Source organism: Phacochoerus africanus, chromosome 8, assembly GCF_016906955.1.
Source record: "Phacochoerus africanus isolate WHEZ1 chromosome 8, ROS_Pafr_v1, whole genome shotgun sequence".
In the NCBI taxonomy this organism is placed as follows: Eukaryota; Metazoa; Chordata; class Mammalia; order Artiodactyla; family Suidae; genus Phacochoerus; species Phacochoerus africanus.
This window is the reverse complement of record NC_062551.1, coordinates 31,000,296-31,020,324: the sequence shown is the minus strand read 5'-3', so window position 1 is coordinate 31,020,324 and position 20,029 is coordinate 31,000,296. Positions and strand designations below refer to the sequence as shown.

The 20,029-nt window shown below is 47.4% G+C and overlaps 1 protein-coding gene across 1 annotated transcript in view; it reads left to right on the top strand.

The window, feature by feature from the left end:
• Positions 1-19,783, top strand: part of FTO (FTO alpha-ketoglutarate dependent dioxygenase) — a 389,974-nt gene extending 370,191 nt beyond the window's left edge. The window contains exon 9 of the mRNA XM_047789791.1: positions 17,086-19,783. Coding sequence (XP_047645747.1) covers positions 17,086-17,239 — 154 coding nt within the window. The 3' untranslated portion in view covers positions 17,240-19,783. The remainder of the gene's footprint in view (positions 1-17,085) is intronic.
• The last annotated feature ends 246 nt before the right edge of the window (positions 19,784-20,029 follow it).

Here is a 20,029-nt window from a genome sequence, read left to right as displayed (position 1 = left end):
CTGGGGGGATGCGCTCCTCCCAGGCAGTGCGGGAACTCCAGATCCAAGCTTTCAAAGCCCTGGAGCGGGAGAGGTTGCGCCAGCCCTTGGAAGACGAGCACGTGCTAGACTGTAAGCGATAAATAGATAATGGCCGGTCTCTCTGCCTGCTTTCTCCGTGCAGACGCCCGGGTGGGAGCACCGTGGCTGTGATGATTAATGAATCAACCCACCCAGTTAACCTGTGGTTTGGAGGCCACGTGCAGCCCTAAGGCAAGTCTCTGGGCAACTTATCCTTCCTCTCTGAGGCGCCGGTGGGCTCTGTCCACGGTGGCGTTGCCCGCAGCCCAGCAGCAACTTCAGTTGGAGCATTTCAGAATTCACTCGGCTTTCTATTGAAGTGCCATTTTTCAGAAACTCTTTCCAACCCAGTCATTTTAGAAGCCATCCCCGCGTGGACTCAGAGGCCTGCCCCGTCTTCCATGGCCCACAGCCTCTAGTATTACCCTTCCCCAGGCTGAATCCACAGCCCCCACAAGGCAAAGGACAGCAGACACTGGATGCGTGTTGCGTTGCCTTGCGTTCCAAAGATTCACATCCGGTGAACGTAGGAACACAGGGAGGCTTTGGCAGTATTTCTGCATTTCTCTTCCAGCACAAAGAGGAACAAAGCCAGCAAAGCTATCAGGAGGGTCAAGTTCAGTGTCCTCCCCCCCCCACCCCCGCCCCCGCAGCCTGGGGAGGGCCCATCAAGCCAGGGAAGGGTCTTAAGGAGGGTATCTTGCTTCCTGAACCGAACACTGCAAGGAGGTTGAACATAGAAGTTCACTCTCATGAAATGACCCAGTCCGTAAAGGAGTGAGGGGTTTTCTGCAGAGCAGGGGACGAAATCCCATCACGGCCCTGAATCAGCCCTGCAGGGCTTTGCTGCCGCACTTAGAATAAAATCAGTCTGTGCAGTAGCATCAAGACCCTGGTCCTGCTTCCCTTGGTCACCATCCTTCAGCTGCAGTGGCCTTCCTACTGTCCCTGGACCGTGCCTGACTCATTGTCACCTAAAATCCTCTTCCCCCAGATAGATGCCCACCAGAGCCCTCCCCTACCCTCCAATCTCTCTCTTATTCATTTCCTGTTTGATTTGCTCCAGAGCATTTATCTCTAGCAGAAATTACCTTAATATCGATTTGCTTACATCGTGTGGAGAGAATACCAGTTTCTCATCCTGTCCCCATTCTTTCCTCTACCTGAATATAGAATCCCAGCTTTGATGGAGGAGAGAAGCGAGCAGCACATCCAGTTAAAAACTGACACTCCTGGAGTTCCCCTTACGGCTCATTGGTCACGAAGCTGACTAGTTAAGGATCTGGCATGGCCATGAGCAGTGGTGTAGGTCACAGATGTGGCTCAGATCCCACGTTGCTGTGGCTGTGGTAGAGGCTGGCAGCTGCAGCTCTGATTCACAGTCCTAAAAAAAAAACCATAACTAAAGCAAAAATCTGACACGCCCCAGCCTCTTCTGCAGCCCAGGGACTGAGTTCTAGTTAGTGAGATAAAGGTGAAGATTGGTTGGATGTCTTCCTTAGAAAAAGGGTGTATGGGCGTATTTTCTCCCCTCTCTCCTTTTTCCTGCTCCTGTCTGGGATTCCAGGTGTGGTGGTCAGGCACTTGGAACGTAAGGTGACCTCAAGGATGGCAGCCATCAGCTAAGAATGGCAGAGCCATAAAAATAGATGGAGGGACCCGGGTCTCAGATGTCTGTGGATTGCTGTCATGTGACCTCCTCAAACTTCTTTAATGCAAAAGAAAAATAAGCTTCCTTCTTCATCGGCCACTGTTAATTTCTAGTCCCTTTTGCGTGCACCTCAATGCGTTTATAACTAATACGCATGTTTATTGTCTGTCTTCCTCCACTAGAATGTACCCTCCACCAAACCTGGAACTTTGGGACACCAGTATCTATAGATCTTCGTACTGAGTAAACATTTGTTGAATGAATGAGCAGATGAATGAATACACCCCTGCACGCAGGTGCACAGGTAGCAATAACCAAACCTCTTCTGCCCCAATCCTGGCTTGATCAGCGGGCAGGCCCTTAGTGAGCTACATTGAATTGTCATCCCTTTTTAAAAATTGGAGGGCAATTGATTTAGAATACTGTATTCATTTCAGGTGTACAGTGAAGTGATTCTGTTATCATATAAATATATATGTATATACGTGTATATGCATTCTTTTTTAAAAATCCTTTTCATTATAGTTTATGGAATTGTCCTCCTTGATCACTGAACCTAGTAGCATAGATATTTATATGGGAGAAACACCTTTTTTTTTTGTCTTTTGTCCTTTTAGGGCCGCGCCCCCACTGCATTATGGAGGTTCCCAGTCAAGGGGTCTAATCGGAGCTGTTGCTGCCAGCCTACACCACAGCCACAGCCACAGCCACACCAGATCCGAGCTACATCTGTGACCTACACCATAGCTCACAGCGATGCCAGATCCTTAACCCACTGAACGAGGCCAGGGATCGAACCCACAACCTCATGGTTCCTAGTCGGATTCATTTCCGCTGCGCCACAACGGGAACTCCAAGAAACACCATTTTAATTTCTAAACGTTAGCTGCAGAAACAGTGTCATTCAGTTCCTAGGGGTGTAAAATGCAGATTTGCGGAGTTCCCATCGTGGCGCAGTGGTTAACGAATCCGACTAGGAACCATGAGGTTGCGATTTCAGTCCCTGCCCTTGCTCAGTGGGTTGACGATCCGGCGTTGCCGTGAGCTGTGGTGTAGGTTGCAGACGCGGCTCGGATCCCGCGTTGCTGTGGCTCTGGCTTAGGCTGGTGGCTACAGCTCCGATTAGACCCCTAGCCTGGGAACCTCCATATGCCGCGGAAGCGGCCCAAGAAATAGCAAATAGACAAAAAAAAAAAAAAATGCAGATTTGCTTTGGATTTAAGATGAGGGCATTTCTGATGTCTTTGGAGTTCAGGGGCCTTGTTAGCATAACAGTCGTGATGCTACAGTTAGTTGCTCAGACTTCTTGCCCTTCTGCCAAAGAGCTACACTGAAATATAATTTTGTTCCTGTCATAAAACATCCATAGGCAGATGGAGCCGTTTATTATGAAAAATCTTGAAATGAAACGGCAGTTAGAGAACCCAGGGATTCTTGGGCTAGAGTAGAATAGTTCCCAGTGGGATCTTTGATACACATGTGTTATCTCAAGGGGGTTAGAATTTGCCTGCAATAATAGGTTTTGAATCAGAGTTAACAGTGACTGATATACTTCCAGTTCTACCAACAGAGGAAGCACAGTTTCATGGAAAAACACTGAACTAGCAAATGACCCAAGGTTCCATCCCAGCAACGTGACTTACCAGCCACGTGACCTGGAGCAAGGCCTCCGTGTTCTAATCTACCCAGCTGGGACACCTTTATTTTCTTCCGGAGTAGTGAGGAGTGAGGGTCACCTGAGATAAAGTATGTGCAGGTAAACCATAATTATTTAGATATAAAATCCCAATCTTTTAATGATGTTTGTCTCACCGAACCCTTCATTTTATAGATCTGATTCAGATGAGCAGAAAGTCAATGTTTTGCCCAAGGTCACAGGATAGGGTAGTGACAGAGCTGGGTCTTGAATTCCCAGACCGATTTTCTTTCTACAGTCTCGTCTCCCTTGTCAATGGGTAATAACAATACTATTATTTGTCCTTTGATGGTGTCTTGTACTTATATTGTCATTATCGTAAAATTGGTGATATTGCGGAGAGATGACTTCTGTGTTAAGGAAGCATGGTTGCAAGGTCAGATGTGAGTTGCTTTTAGCCATTTGTGCATCCCGCTGTGTTTACTGTGGCTACAGTGCTCTAGGCTTGGAGGATACAGCAGCAATGAGTTAAAGAGGAGCTTACTCTATACACACACGCATACCCCCAAATGGTATCAAGTACTGTGAAGGAAATGGGGCAGGAGGAGAAGGTGGGGAGCGGGGCGTGTGGGGGGTTGGGTGCAGAGGAAGGGGAGATGTCGCTGACTTAAGTAGGACAGTCAGGGAAGGCCTCACTGGATGGATGGTGTTGGGGCAGTATGGCCTGAAGGCGTAGGGCAGCGGGCCACACGGTTATCTTAGGGGAAGAGTTTTCAAGGCTGAAGAAGCAGGAGATAGGAAAGCCCCGAGACCGTTCTTTGTCTGTTCAAGGAAGAGCAGATAAGCCAGTAGGACTGCGCGAAGTGAACAGCGGGCCAAGTGGAGAGAGAGGTCACGGCATAGGGGTGGGAAAAGGGGTGGATCATGCAGAGACGCATGGACCATCCTAAGATTTTTTTTTCTTCCTTTTTTAATAAAGTTTTATTGAAGCAGAGTTGATTTACCACGTTGTTCCATTGTAAGAATTTTGACCTGAACTCAGCTTTCAAACCAGCGCAAAGCATAAATTCATCAGAAGACTGGGATGCCCTTGATCAATTGGCATTCTCTTTTGGCTCACCATCTTCTCTGTAATTCTGCATTCTGACTGTTGGTTTGGGGCTCCACCGAGTTTTCTGTGTAAGTGCTCTTGACCTATTAGTGAATGTTCTTAAAGAAGAGAAGAGAAACAAAGGCCCAGTAGCCTCGTGTACTGTCTAAGGTTAAAATAAACTTGGGAAATGTTTCTCGGCATCCAAAAACCAATTAGGCAGGTTACACGGAAGTATTTCTAAAAACAGCAGCACAGTGGAAATAGACTGACAGGTGAGCAGATGGGAGAACCATCAACTCAAATTTATTTCACAGCTTACAACTCAAATGAGCATTCCAAAGGCAGAACAGCTGGCCTTTTCTTCTGTAAGCCATTGTCCTTTGCTTTGCTCATCTCTCAAGAGTATGAATGGATTACACTGCGATGGCAGTCTGTCTGTCGGTCTTTGATTTTGCAGGGAAAAATCCTTTGGAGGAAACAAGCGCTTGATGTAAATCAGATTCACCTGTAATGTCTGCTTCTTCCATGGGTTATGACGTTTCTAACTGCTGGAAATCAGTGGCGTTGGCCTTTGAGTTTTCGTTTTCGTAACCGTGTTTATTACCTGGGTGATGGCTGTTCTCTGATGCTCAGTAAATGGAATTTAACCAGAGAGTCAAAAAGCAAAATCTTCAGGTCTGCGAGAAGAAACACTTTTTAAAACGTTAGGGTACATCTGAAAATCACAGCTGCCTTGAATTTCTGCCCGTGAGTTATTCTGGAGTCTTTCTGAAGTTTGTGACCGTCCCGTACAAACTTAAGTTTCAAGCAACGGGGAAGTCACGAAGTTTGGAAAGGGTTATCTTTGGTGCACATCAGGGTCCTTTGTGGGGGCCTGTGCTGACAGAGGACAGCAGAGAGACCATATTCCATGGCTGAAAGGAGGGCTTGATACTACCCGGTGGGGATTTTGTTCCCGTAATTGCATCAAATTGGACCTTCTGCCATGTTGCAGGTATAGCATTAATATCACTCATTAAGGCACATGCTTGTATGCTTTCTCTCCCAATGGCAGAGTCACAGGCAGAATATATTTTCTTCCAAAGTGTTTGTTTTCATTGTTGCCCTTTAAAAATAATGAGTTCATTCTATTCCCTTGCAAGGAAAGTTACTCTAGACTGCTTTGAAATTGTATATCTTTTGTCGAGCACATTTCTGCAGTGGTTCCACAGCTTTGTGTGCTGGGGAACCCAACCCGGCCTCTCTTAAAACTCCCAACCAGGCTGCCTCAGATGCAATTCATATAATCGTCCAGCTGATTTGACCTTTATATTGTTACCCTGGGCCAGGTAGAAGTCAGGCAAGTTTCAGGTGACCCTATCATGTGACCAGGGATCAAAGGTCAGCAGCTCCTAAATGTTCAGCTGTCAAGGTAGCCCATTCATCACTCTCATTATGTAACTGACAAGCCGACAAATGAAGCCGGGGATAAAGTTGTCCTCAACCCTCCACCTCCTGGGTTTACACCGCAGCGGTGGGCCAAGCAGTCGCACGTGGTAAGTGGCTCCCCGGGCCTACCGGCATATGCCTGAGATGGGGGAAGGACTCCAGGGGGCCTGATCTCCGTGCCAGACCCTGCAAAGTCACCAGTTGCCTGCCTAGGGGGTCAAGTTGAGGATCTACAAGAACTGACCCTAACTCCAGTATCCTCTGAAATGGAGGTGAATTTAATGTGAATTCTCTATGGGCCCAAAGATGCCCACCACCAACCCCCACATTCCACCTGCAGCACCTCGTGGTCCTCTGTGGCAGGTTAAGATGGTGCAGTGTTTTTGCAAACTGGTCCAGTCTGTAGAGTCACCTGTGGGCGTTCCTGCTTGGCTCAGCTGTTTAAGAACCCAACTGGTATCCATGAAGATGAGGGTTCGATCCCTGGTCTCCCCCAGTGAGTTAAGGATCTGGTGTTTGCTGTGAGCTGTGGTGTAGGTCTCAGACATGGCTTGGATCTGGTGTTGCTGTGGCTGTGACGTCGGCTGGCAGCTGTAGCTCTGATTCGACCCCTAGCCTGGGAACTTCCATGTGCCGCAGGTGCGGCCCTAAAAAGAAAAAAACGTATTCATGAAGAGTCACTTGTGAAAATTCACATGGACAGGAACTTCCCTGGGGGAACCTAGCTTGAGGCTAGATGCCTTTGGAAAACTGTTTATAGCAAGGACCCGAAATGATTCTTTAGATGCTTTTATTTTGGAATAGTGCAAAGGGTTCAAGATTTGGAATCAGACCATTTTGCTGAATCCAGACCCTATTCTTTCTTTAGCTGTGAAACCTTGGACAAGTTAGTCAATCCTCTGGGCCTCCTTTTCTGTTTGAGGACAAACATTTGATTAGAAGACGTAGACACTGCATGACACTTGGCATATATACAGGCTCTTTTTAATGTTTCTATTAGCATCATTGCTATTCCTTTGGTCTGAGAGGAGTTGTCCTCAAGGACACATTGGCATCAGATAGAATTTCTTTATAGAATCTCCTGTAGCAATGAAAACCTCTGAAAAACGAGGAGAGGGGTGAGGGGATGTGAGGGTCACACAGTACAGTCACGTGGGTTGGGAAGATACCCCAGAGGAGGCAGCAAATAGTACAGATAATGGGGAAAGCAGAGAGGCATCCTCCTGGCCCCTGCCAGAGCAGCGATGCCTTTGAGCCATTCCACTGCCAAAAAGTGTCCCTGCTGTTTATACCAGCAAGAAGCCCCTCAACTTTGTCTCTTCCTCTCTCGACCTCTTGGAGGTACTGTCTGAGCCCCTCATCCCTCACCCCAGGGGCTTCTCTTTGGGGGAGCCTTTGCCTTAGATCGGAGGAGCTCCTAGCAGTGATCTGAAATGGGACGAAGCCCTGGCTCCATATGCAGGATGACTGAAAAAAAACCTTGTCAGAGGAAATTTCTCCTTGGATCCCAAGTTGAAACTCGAAATATTGTCATTCAACAAAACCAAACGCCCTGCTCTTCATGGTTCCGGGGCTATATAGTATATTAATACTATCTTTCAGAGAAATGGTAGATACTTTTTGGTGTCAAGAAGAATTGGGATCTGGGAAAACTGTTGTTTATGTTGAAAATGTTGGGTTCCGGAGTTCCTGTTGTGGCTCAGTGGTTAACGAATCCGACTAGGAACCATGAGGTTGTGGGTTCGATCCCTGGCCTTACTCAGTGGGTTAAGGCTCCAGCGTTGCCATGAGCTGTGGTGTACGTCGGCGGTTACAGTTCCAATTGGACCCCTATAGCCTGGGAACGTCCATGTGCCGCGGGAAGCGGCCCTAGAAAAAAGGCAAAAAGACAAAAAGAAAAAGAAAATGCTGGGTTCCAAACAAATGTGGAGAACACGGCTGTTTGCACAGCCCGGCTTTGCCTGAGCTCTTCCCAGGGCTGTTCCCTCTTCCTCCCTTTGAGGGCTCACAGTAGGTACTCCATAAACATGCTGACTGACTAAGGTCTGGACCACAGGGTCCTCCACGCTGAACGGGCGCAATGGTTTGTTGCAAAAATGGCTGGTTATCCAGGTGACCGCATGGCATTATCCTGTGTTCAAAAGCATCTGGGGGATGTTTGGTTCTTAGAGCATCTAGGCAAACTCTCTTATGTTAAGCCTTCTCCCTTCTTCTCTGAAATGTGAGGCCAAAAGCAGATCCTTACAGAACCGAAAGTCAAGTCTGGCTTCTCAAGTGGTCATGGCTGAAAAACTACTACCTGCTAAAAAGGTGTATTGACACCCCCCCCCCCCAAAAAAAAAGCTGACCAGCTGACCCATGGGCCAAAGTGTGGTCTTTCCCCACTCTGATGTGTGTTGAGTTTACTGATCTGGGAACACGAGCATGTGGCAGAGAGGCAAGCGGTGAAAAGCCTTTCAGAGAGAAAGCGAGGGTGTCCTTTGTTGGAGCTCTCAGGAGTTGGTTTTGCTGCGTGGCTCTGCCGTAAGTAAACTGAGGTACACACATCACACAAGCTGATTTTAGAAAAGCAGCTTTGTCAGAGTAAACCATGGTGATAGGTGTGACAGGATAGCTCTTTCTCTGCCACGTGGTCCACAGAGCCACAACGGCAGTAACCAAAAGTCCAAGAAGACAAACGATAAAGCCATTCACTCGTCTCTTCTCAAAGGATTTGGCGTGTCCAGGGTGGATGATTATAACCGGGACTGCACGCCCTTCTCACCCCTCAGACAGGTTGTGCGGGGGAAGCATAGCGAGACCATGAACACGGTGCAGTGGAGCGGCCTCTGAAGGGGAGATTTGAAGTGTCATGTTTAAAGTAGATGCTATGGAGACTCAGAGTCATTCGCGGAATCCTTGAAGTCATACATAAAGCACTCAGGGATTTAGATCCCGTGTTATATGAACAAAGTAACTTTTCATTGAACCCTGGGATCGCTCTGCGTGGCAAGATGCTGCGACTCTGCTGGGCCCAGAGAGACGGAGACTGGAGGACACCAGGTCCCATGTGGTCTCCGGCTCCCTCCAGAGCGCGGAAGGCCATTGAGGAGAGTGCTGTCCCTTTAAAACATCGTTATTTCCCCCTTTTTTTCATGCTTGTCCCGGCAGTTAGGTTTTGCAGGTCAAAGGTCGACTTGATGTGATACCACCTCAGGCTTTTCTGCCCGAGTGAGGCCTCCGTGCTGGTTGACACTGTTTGGGGGAATGTATTCTGATGTGGCTGACACCCTAACAGAGGCTCCTAAGTAACTTGACTGTCAACTCCTCCTCACACATTAAAACTCCAGAAAAAAATGCTGACTTGAGGAAGAGTGCCATGTTTCAGTCCTTGGTTATCTTCTGATGAAGTTGTGAGTCTAAATTGTTCATCTTTAGAATTGTGATGTCTTCCACATTTATTCTTTTTAAGCTTCTTTTCTTTTTGGCTGCAGCATGCAGAAGTTCCTGGGCCAAGGATGGAACCCATGCCACAGCAGCAACCCAAGCCATAGCAGTGACAACGCTGGATCCTGAATCCACTAAACCACCAGGGAACTCCACTGATACATTATTTTTAATGGCTGCATTGTATTCTATTATCTGGATGCATGTAGTTGATTCTCCCCCCCACACACACACACTTATTTTTAACCATTATAGACTCCCCCTAGCCAGTGTTGCCTAATCGGCTGTGTTTTAAAAATCGAACTGGTAGCGTTCCTATTATGGCGCATCGAGTTAAGGACCTGATGTCTCCGTGAGCATGCGGGTTCAATCCCTGGCCTCACTCCTGTGGATTAAGGATCCTGTGTTGCCACATGCTATGGCCTGGGTCACAGAAGCAGCTCAGATCAGGTGTTGCTGTGGCTGTGGTGTAGGCCTGTGGCTGTAGCTCCCATTCAACCCATAGTAGCCAGGGAATTTCCATATGCCATAGGTGTGGCTGTAAAAAAGGGAAGAAATAAAAATAGGACTTGTGTTACATAGGAAGGGGCTCTTGAGGTATGATGCTGCATTTGTGTTGGTAGTTTACATATTTTAAAGGGCTTTTATGTATACATTATTTAATTTTATCTTTATATAATCTAGTGAAGCAGTGAAACATCAACTTCATGCAACAGCAGAGGAAACTAAGAGGTTGAGGGATTTGTCTCAAGGTCCCCCCAGAAATACAGTTGACCCTTGAAAAAGTTTGAACTAAGCAGGTCCCCTTATAGATGGAGTGTTTTCTCAGTAAACACACAGTTGGCCCTCCTGTCAACCCAGAACCTGAGGCTACAGGGGGCCAACTGTAAGGGACTGGAGTTCCCATGGGTGTTGGTACCCACAGAGGATTCCTAAAACTGATGCCCTGAGGACAACAATGGCCAGCTGTTTAATTAGAAGTAGTTTATGCTCTTAAGAGATGAAGATGTATCTTTTATTCCTCTAGACAATAGGTACTTATGCTCTGAGAACCTCAGAGTCGTTAAAATGCAAAGAAGAAAAAGTTTTGTCCCTCACTTGTGGGAATAATTGTCCTAAAAGTGCTGGGGGAGGCGGGGAAAGAACCATTTTGCTTCCTTCTTCCCTGAATTGGTTTGGAATCTCCTGGTTTATCTGAACTTGGCAAGAATAGCTGAGCAGTCAAGGGACAGGGCCCATTTGGGTCCAAATAGGAATCTAGGAGAGATGGAATGTGGTGGAAAAAGCAGCCAGCCAGGAATCCAGGCCCCCCCCTCCACCTCCCCCAAGCTCCACCTGCCATTGGATTAAGCCGGGGCAGGGCAGCCCTCACAAGAAATGAGAATCAGATACCTCTGCCTCCCCATCTGGCTCAGTTTCTTGGGCACATTGAGTGAAACAGTGCTGTGGGTTGAGATTCTTCGGGATGCTTATATAGAATGAACTTATTTTAACAGTAGTTACTCTCTTCTTTCGCATTAAAGAATTCTCTCTCCGGGGTTTTATTTTTCTTCTCGCCTCTGTGGCCTGCATTTGGTAATCTTTCTCCATCAAGTTCTGGTTTTTTGTCCTTTTTATTAAGCTTGCTTATCCCCATGAGTCTTTTAGCAGGAACCATTTCTCCCAAAATCTGTATCATTTCCTCAAGAGGAATGAAAAGGTTACCTGTCCTTTATTTGTCGCAAAATTTAGGGACAAGGAGGAAGCCCGTATGTGTTTTCTTAAAATCAATGACCAGCACATTACTGTAAAACCTATTGATTAAAAACACAAAGTGTAATGTTAGTCATTTAGGCTGTGAAGTGATGCAATAAGGGGAGAAATTTATCCTTTGACTCTTGCATTAACCTTTTATTGACTGCTTGCATACCCATAATTAACACACACTTTAGCTAAAGTGGTTAATTTCAGCATGGCCACCGTCCTTCACTAATGTGGCTGCAATCCCGACCATCCAAATAGAAGTGTAGCCCTGGGGAAATCAGCCGGCACTGGGGCCCTGCAGGAGTGACACCTGTGGGAGAAGATAAGGGGGACCTCTGGGCAATCTAGGGGTGGGCCAGCCAGTGTGACACCTTTCAGTTGCTTCCTGTTACATCGCTAGGTCCTTTGGGGAAACCCTTTCCTAAGTAGCAAGAGTCTGGAGGGTGGCTTCTACAGTCCTTTGAGTTGAAATAATGTAAATTTTAAAAGAACAAAATAATGCCATTGGCAGCAACATGGATGGAACAGGAGACTCTCATACTCAGTGAAGTAAGTCAGAAAGACAAATACCGTATGATATCACTTATATCTAGAATCTAATATACGGCACAAATGAACCTTGCCACAGAAAAGAAAATCATGGACTTGGAGAACAGACTTGTGGTTGCCGAGGGGGAGTGGTGGAGAGTGGGATGGTTTGGGAATCTGGGGTTAACAGATGCAAAGTATTGCCTTTGGAATGGATAAGCAATGGGATCCTGCTGTAGAGCACTGGGAACTATATCTAGTTACTTATGATGGAGCAGGATAAAGTGAGAAAAAAGAATGTGCATATATGTATGTGTAACTGGGTCACCTTGCTTATAGTAGAAAATTGACAGAACACAGTAAACCAGCTATAATGGAAAAAAATTAAAATCATTATTAAAAAAAATAATGTGAATTTGGGAAGGAGCAAGAAGTATATATAATTTGCCTCTGCTCCCCTTGTAATATTCCGTAAAAGAAGCAGAGTTTTCTGAGTTGATCCAAGTTTATTTGCTAACCCCAAGCATTCGCGAGAGGATTTTTCTTTAGGATGGGAGTGGAAAGGACAAGATCGAAAGAGGGAAACTTTAACTGTCTTAATGTTTAGCTGAGTTTTCTTACTGTTTAGCCGGCTTCAGAATGATCTACTATCCTTGGAACACTGAGTTTAGAAAAGCTTTTTTAGCTTTCTTTAGAAAGATCATACAGCTCTCGTCATTAAAACTCGTCTTTTCAAAGTTTCCTGGTGGCTCAGCGGGTTGAGATCCAGCACTGTCACTGCAGTGGCTTGGGTTTGATCACTGGCCCAGGAACTTCCGCATGCTGCTGGTGCAGCCAAAATAAACAAAAAACTGGCTTCTTTTCACGCAAAAGCCAGTGTAGATGATGCCAGCACTCTCTTGTTTTCTGGGTAGAAATTTGGCTCCAATAGAAATACTATCTCAACCTAAAACAAAGGCCAGGGATTTCATGTCTCCAACCCAGATGATCCCTGCACACACTGCACCACATCAGCAGTAGTGCCACATTAGCAGGAACATCGGCATCCACTTGGCAGGCAGGACCATGACAATGGATGCTGTAAAAGGTGAGAGGTCATGGAGAGATGGGATGCATGGGTGGCATATCAGCCAAGACACCTTGGGTTGCAAGTGCCGGTAAAACCTGACACAGACAATAACAAGCTCGTGAAACGGAAAAAAATCTAGGAGTTCCCACTGTGGTGCAGCGGAAACGAATCTGACTAGTTTCCATGAGGATGTGGGTCCCATCGTTGGCCTCCCTCAATGGGTCAGGGATCCCGTGTTGCCGTGAGCTGCGATGTAGGTCGCAGATGCGGTTCGGATCACGCGTTGCTGTGGCTGTAGTGTAGGCTGGCAGCTACAGCTCTGATTCCACCCTTAGCCTAGGAACTTCCATAGGCTGTAGATGTGACCCTAAAAAGCAAAAAAATAAAATAAATGAAAAAGTAAGCCTACCTGGCTTCAGGGGAGGCTCAATCCAGCTATTCAAACCTTGTGACCCAGGACCCAGCTCCTTGCTGCGTGGTAGCAAAGTGACTGTGGTGGTTCCAGATCCCACATGCTAATAGGATAAGGAGGTCTTTTCCTTTAGCTCCCAGACCAGTCCTTTGATTTACTCCCTCAGTCTTGCCCCGGACTGGGTCATGTGCCCCCCCCCCCCAACCCCTCTCTGGGGCTGGGAGAATGGGGTTGCTGATGAGGTGAAACTAGTCAAGGCTCTCCCCCTGGCTGTGGAGGTGCAGCCGGTCCCACCCAAACCCTGTGGCTAAGCTTGGGGACGGGATGGATCCTCCATGGGAAAATTAGAATCTTCCTTGAGAAAGGGGGAATAGACACAAGGCAGTGAATGGCCTCCACTGCCAGGATTCCTAAAACATTTCTTTTTTTTTTTTTGTCTTTTTTGGTTGTTGTTGTTGTTGCTATTTCTTGGGCCGCTTCCGCGGCATATGGAGGTTCCCAGGCTAGGGGTTGAATCAGAGCTGTAGCCACCGGCCTACGCCAGAACCACAGCAATACGGGATCCGAGCCGCGTCTGCAACCTACACCACAGCTCACGGCAACGCCGGATCGTTAACCCACTGAGCAAGGGCAGGGATCGAACCCGCAACCTCATGGTTCCTAGTCGGATTCGTTAACCACTGCGCCACGACAGGAACTCCCCTAAAACATTTCTTAAGACAACTTGGAGCCCCTTGATTTTACCGAGAGCTGAGGAGTATGTGTGCTGAGAAACAGTGCACCTTTATTTCCTGCTCATCCCAAGTCGGTCTGAAACGCCCGCCACTCAGAAAGTCCAACAACAGCGCCTTTTATGAATTCTGGGTCTTGGGAACAACCGCTAGGTCTTTCTGAATCTGAGCCGTTTCGCCCGTCCCTGGAGAGTTGTAGCAGCTTGAATATATAAGCCTCGGCGTCCTGGAATGTCACATTGGGATGGGATTCGGCTGCAGACTCAATTTGATTCAAGCGGGAAAGAGCTGCTTCTGTTATCTGCAGCGCTTCCCCTAGCAAGAACCGGTCCAGAAGCCACCGGCTCTGGAGAGCTGAAGGGAGGGGATGGCCACAGGTGGGTCAGGCAGCCTCCCTTGGTCACTGGGACTCGCAGAAGAAGTAACAGTGGCGACAATTGTATGTAATAATTATTGAGGGCTTACCGTGTGCCAGGCAGTGTGCTAAGCACTTCACATGCATTCATTCATTTAACCTTCACACCCAGCCTGTAAGTTAGGCACTGTGATCATCCTTCCCCTCCTGCTCCTCATTCCCACTGGACAGATAAGAAACTTGCCCAGAGTTCCCGCTTGCTGTGGTGCAGTGCGTTAAGGATCCCGTGTTGTCTCCGGTGACTCAGGTCACAGCTGTGGCTCAGATTCGATCCCTGGAAAGAGAGAAAGGAAGGGAGGGAGGGAGGAAGGACGGAAGAAAAGAAACAAGAAAGGAAGGAAGAGAGAAAGAAACAAACTTGCCCAGGGTACCCGCAGCTCCCACTCTTGACCACTGTGCTTTTCCACCTGAGAACATTCCAATGGAAGAGAGGCAGAATGGTTTGAGCCAGAGAAATGCTCAAAGGGGGATATGCCTTCAGGTCATTCTACAGCCTTTCTCTATCAGTCCCACCATGTGGCATGATGTGGCATCAGACACCAGGATTTGCGTTGGGGGGTGACTATCCTTTCTCATAGGTGAATACGTTTCTTCTAACAGCGAGCACCCTTCGGGCCCGTTCATGACCAGTGAGAGTCTGGCAGTGAAGGCTGGGCCTCAAGGAAGAGTTTTTTTAAGGGATCCAGAAGGATCTGAATTAAGACCCCGAAGAAATCCCACAAGGGGTTCTAGCTGTAAGCCCGGAGCGAGGCAGTGGGTATGGGCAACTCCTAGCCGCTCAGGGCCTGTGTGAGAAGAAGGCCGGTCCCCGCCCCAGCCAGTCCTTCCACGGAAGATCAGTGGCAGAAATTCGGAGCAACTTCACCCAAAAGAAAACCGAGAAGCTTGTCCAGTACAGCGTAAGCAAACTTCTGCAAACACAAACTTCTGGGTTCACATTTTTAATACTCTCTCAAAATGAGGGGGGCCAAACCCACTCGACAGGTGAAAAAGCATCTCTATTGACTTTTGACAAACCTTATGATATCCGAGGTGGATCAACACTTATCATAGCCCTTTAATCTGCCAACCAGGATAATGGGTGCACACATCATTTATCCACCGTGAGCTGGAAATGCTCAATTTGGAATAACTCTCCCTACCTGGTCAATTGAGCATTACTCCCCAAGGCAGAGAGAAAGCACCAGTGTAAAAGCTTTGCAGGGTTCCTTTGTAATGAGTCACAGCTTCCCTTGAATATTAATTTCCCCGCATGCCTTTCCTGTGATTTAGAGGCCGCCTCTAGAACCGTGGAGAACCACGGCAGCGGCTCGAACACCTAGGATTAGGAAGTCGTCTGCAGAACGCCCCCTCTGTTCTCCGGTGCTGTGTGGGCTTATCAGTGCAAACAGTTTAATATTTATGCTAAGAGGATTGTCAAAAGCAGCTTCTGTTGCCTTAATTCTTGTTTTAAATAAATAATGAGAACATTTAAACACATTACTCTTCTTGGGGCCCTGAGGTCAGCTAATCTTATTATTTATGAAGTGATGTGCTACATAATAGTACTTAGTGCATGTTAACAGACGCTATTATCAGGGCCTGATGCGGAGAGCTGAAGATATATTGGAATGTTATGTGTAATGTACGACGGATTGAGTGCACAGGATGCCGGTAGAGCAATTAACCACCCGAGAAAATAGGTGTAAAGTTGAAGTATGTTTTCCCGTGGGGAATCCGCTCACCATTAATAATTCCCCAGAGAAGAGGATGTCTCTTCGTTAGGCGCCCTCTCCCCCATCAGGCTTGGAAAGAGGGCCCAGAGAGTCCATCCTCTGGTCTCTCCATGGTTTGTCCCACGCAGAGGACAGACGGTGGGCATGGCCACTTTCTCTAGAGAACAAGGCTGAGAAGGTGGGCGTGTGGGTGGGGAAGGACCACGCAGCTCTTCTGGAGGTGCTTGGAGCCCACGCCCCGTGCTCCAAGATGATAGAGAAATTCTTGGTTTCTTCTTGCAATTCCTGTTCTCCTCACACTGCTCCTTATTGTTCAGAAAAGTAAAGCCGAAGCCACTGGGGTTTTCCAGACCGATTTGCACTAAGCTGGTCTCTCTGAGAGGCAGATGCCTGTCGAGGTGCCGTGATGTTGCCCCAACTTTTCTCCTGCGAGACTATCATTTACTTGCATATGATAATTAATTTCTCTACTATTGATGAATAATCCATTTAATAAAAACCGTGATTTAAGTGTTTTCCTTAGGGAGTAACTCTGGCTAGCCTCTTAATTTAATTTTGTGGAAGTTTTCCCCACCTATTCATCAGTGGAAATGATTATTAACCTCTATTTGCATATATCCTTATAAATCGGTCTCTCCTTGGAGTGCCTTTTTCTGAGCACGGCAAGCTGGGACACTTGTAAATCTCCAGAATCTCCAAAGTCAATCCCAGGTCTGTAATATTGTTTAATCTATTCTTGGACGTTTTAATGCAGTAAATTCAATTTAATCTTTCCCAGTAATCTAGTAATACATGGAAATCCCACAAACATTTAAATCTGATAATGGCTTAATCACACACTTTAAATAACAGTCGAGATAATGAAAAAATAATTCACCATTTTAAAGGCAGAGTAACTGAATTTCCACGATGATTGGCTTCTGCGAAGCCATTAGAGATAATACAAATCTGGGAATTGGGGGGAGAAAGAAAAACAAGTTCCAGCGCCATGAAGAACACGTCTTTCTTCCTATAAACACACCTGCTCTCGCTTCCCAAACGCATCCCTCCAAATCACCACCACCATCAAGGCGGATCGTCCCTGGAGCGTTGGCCAGTGTGGCCCCAATTTACCCGTGGGCTTGGGTCTTCCGGGCATTTCCTCCCAAGGGATTAACTGCCTATTCTTACTCTCCCAGGTGCCAGTCCCGAATTGCCCGAACTCTGCCCGTGGACCAGAAGCCAGAATGCCGGCCGTATTGGGAAAAGGATGATCCCTCCATGCCTCTGCCGTTTGATCTCACAGACACTGTGGCCGAACTCAGAGGTCTGCTTCTGGAAGCCAAACCCTAGAGAAAGAGCCCAAGTCTCAGGTGGAGGAGGAAAGGATATGTTTTGGCTTCTCTCCTCCAACCTTGTCCAGGGCTTAGGCAAGGGCAGTGTGGGTAGACTTGGCCTTGCGATTACAGAACATGAGACCCAGTGGCAAACAGCTAGCCCGGGGCCTGTGAATACTCAAATGCTTAAAGAGTGACCCAGTGTGACAGTGATTTGGTATTAAATGAGAAATCTCCCCGCAAACTATTCCCCACTTAGTTTTTAAATGGGAGGCATTCTGCTTGCAAGGCCTGGGAAGCCTGTGGTGGCACCTAACCTACTTTCCTCCTTCTCAGGCCTTTTCAGAGACTCGGCAGGGAGTCACTGAAGGGAAGTCAGAACTCAGAGACATTTAGCCCATTTTTTTCAACCACACCCTTTAGAGGCTGTGCAGTCCAATATGGCAGCCACTAGGTTGATGTGGCTTCTTGAATTTAAATTCAATTTTAATTATAATTAAAAGTTCAGGAGTTCCTGTGGTGGCCCAGCGATAATGAGCCTGACCAGTATCCATGAGGATGCTGGTTCCATCCCTGGCCTCACTCAGTGGGTTAAGAATCCGGGGTTGCCGTGAGCTGTGGTGTAGGTCGCAGACGCGGCTCGGATCCCCTGTTGCTGTGGTGTAGGCTGGCAGCTGCAGCTCTGATTCGACCCCTAGCCTGGGAACTAACATATGCCATGGGTGTGGCCCTAAAAAAGACCAAAAAAAAAAAAACTTTCAATTCCTCAGTTGCACAAGCCACATTTCAAATGCTTAAGAGCTGCATATGGGCTAGGGGCTACCATACTAGAAACAGAACATTTTTGTCATTCTAGAAAGTCCTCCATGCCAGTATTTCTCTCAAAAATTTGAGAGCAGGAGATTGTTTTCCACGTGTCTGGAGCTGCTCCCCCAACAGGTGAAATAAATTAAGAGAACTGCCTCATGGAAGAGTGAACTCTTTCTCTTAAGACAGCCCCCAGTAAGAAGTCTGGGCTTTGAGTCCTGTACCCTACACACAGAAATGGAGAGGTGTTGAAAATTAAAATAAAGTTGACCTCCTGTCTTATGGAAGCTTCCATGATCTACTTAATAGAAGAGACACGGCCCTATTTCCATGGCTTCCGGGATTTAGCCAGCATACCATGTATTTTTCTATAATTCCCCCGTCACACATAGTGACAGGTGGAATTGAGGTGGGAAGAACCCTCGTACCCCATCCCGATGATGTTGGAACAGCAGAGAGACGATACAGAGGTTCATTGGGCTTTGGTTTTCCAGTGCCTGGATCCAAACACCCACTAGCTTGTGACCTTTGTTGTGTCATCGTGCCTTGGTTTCCTCTTCTGTGTAATGGGGATACTCCAGGCACCACCGACTCGCAAGGTGAAGAGGAAACGAAATAACCTATCTACAGACTTAGGAATGGCTTCTGACTTAGCTACAGACTTAGGAACAACTTCTGACACGTAGTTAGATACCCAGTAAATATTAGTATTGTTATCTATCAGTAAGCTGAGCTGCGGTAGGCATTCTCCCCTCCCTTCCTCCATCCTTGCGCCAGTCTTGTCTTGTGATGCCATGAACACATCACTCCCTTTTGGACCTGACTCCCACCCTCTGAGGACCCTCAGAAATCCTGAGACGAGTTAGCCCCCCTCCCCAGACTCCTCCTGTAGTTGTTTGCCGTAGTTGGGAAGCCAGAGAGCCAGACTCCTCCCACCGTCAGCATCTCACTGGTTCAAGGAGAGGTTCAGTCAGTCATTCACGTGGAGTTCGCCCCAGAGAGATCACATTATGCAAAGCAGCTGAGGTTTCATCATCGTGTGACTTGAGACTCTGAGACCTTTGGATAAATTCCCCGATGTCCTTGGGCCTCCATCTCTGGATCAGTAAAAGAGAGATGAGTTCCCCTGTGGCTCACCGGGTTAAGGACCCAGCGGCTCAGGTCACTGCTAGGTGCGGGTTTGATCCCTGGGCCCAGAACTTCCATGTGCCATGGGCGCTGCCAAGCAGGATCGTTGGAGAGAGAAAATGAAATCATGTAGATAAGGCGTATGGGGCACAGAGAGGTCACCGGCAGGGCAGAGCAGCCTAGCGTTTTAGTTAACCCCCACGACGTTTGTTCCTTGTTCTAGTTCAGCGGGTACCAATATTTTAAAATTGGGAGATTTCATACAAAAGAAAACTGTGTGCATTCTCTTTAGAATTCAGAACACCTGGTAGCCCTACCCCTCCACCCCGGCCTGGCAAAGAGCTAGTAGCATCCTGTCTCTCTCAGGCGAGGTATGAACTCTCTGTGGCCCCCCTTTCTCCCTATTTCTACATTTATTGTGAACCTGATTGGCTTTACCCCTTCACGTCAGCTCCAAACCTGCTCGCTTGCACCCCTAGTGTAGAAAAAAATGATACTGTTTCGTGCGTACCCCATTATCTGTGTGTTACTATGGAGCTATATTGTGACTGCTTGTAACTCATGTGTCATGGACATGGTAAAACATTCATAAATAATAAAAATATTATAAGGACACAATAAGAAACCAAGAGAAGTCCTGTGATTTTTCTCCTTGCACCCTGGTGGGTGGGCCTGCGTCCTCAGCCTGGGCGGGGCCCACGGGGGAGAGAGTTCTCAGAGTCCTCCTGGTGGGGGAGTGGTCAGAGTTGGTGACACTATTCCCTGGAGTGCCTCCGAAACGAAACGTGAGATTGAAACTGACAGCCCTAACAGCCTAAACCTAGCCAGAACACACACTGGGACTTGAACCCAACCAAAACCCAGATTGGGC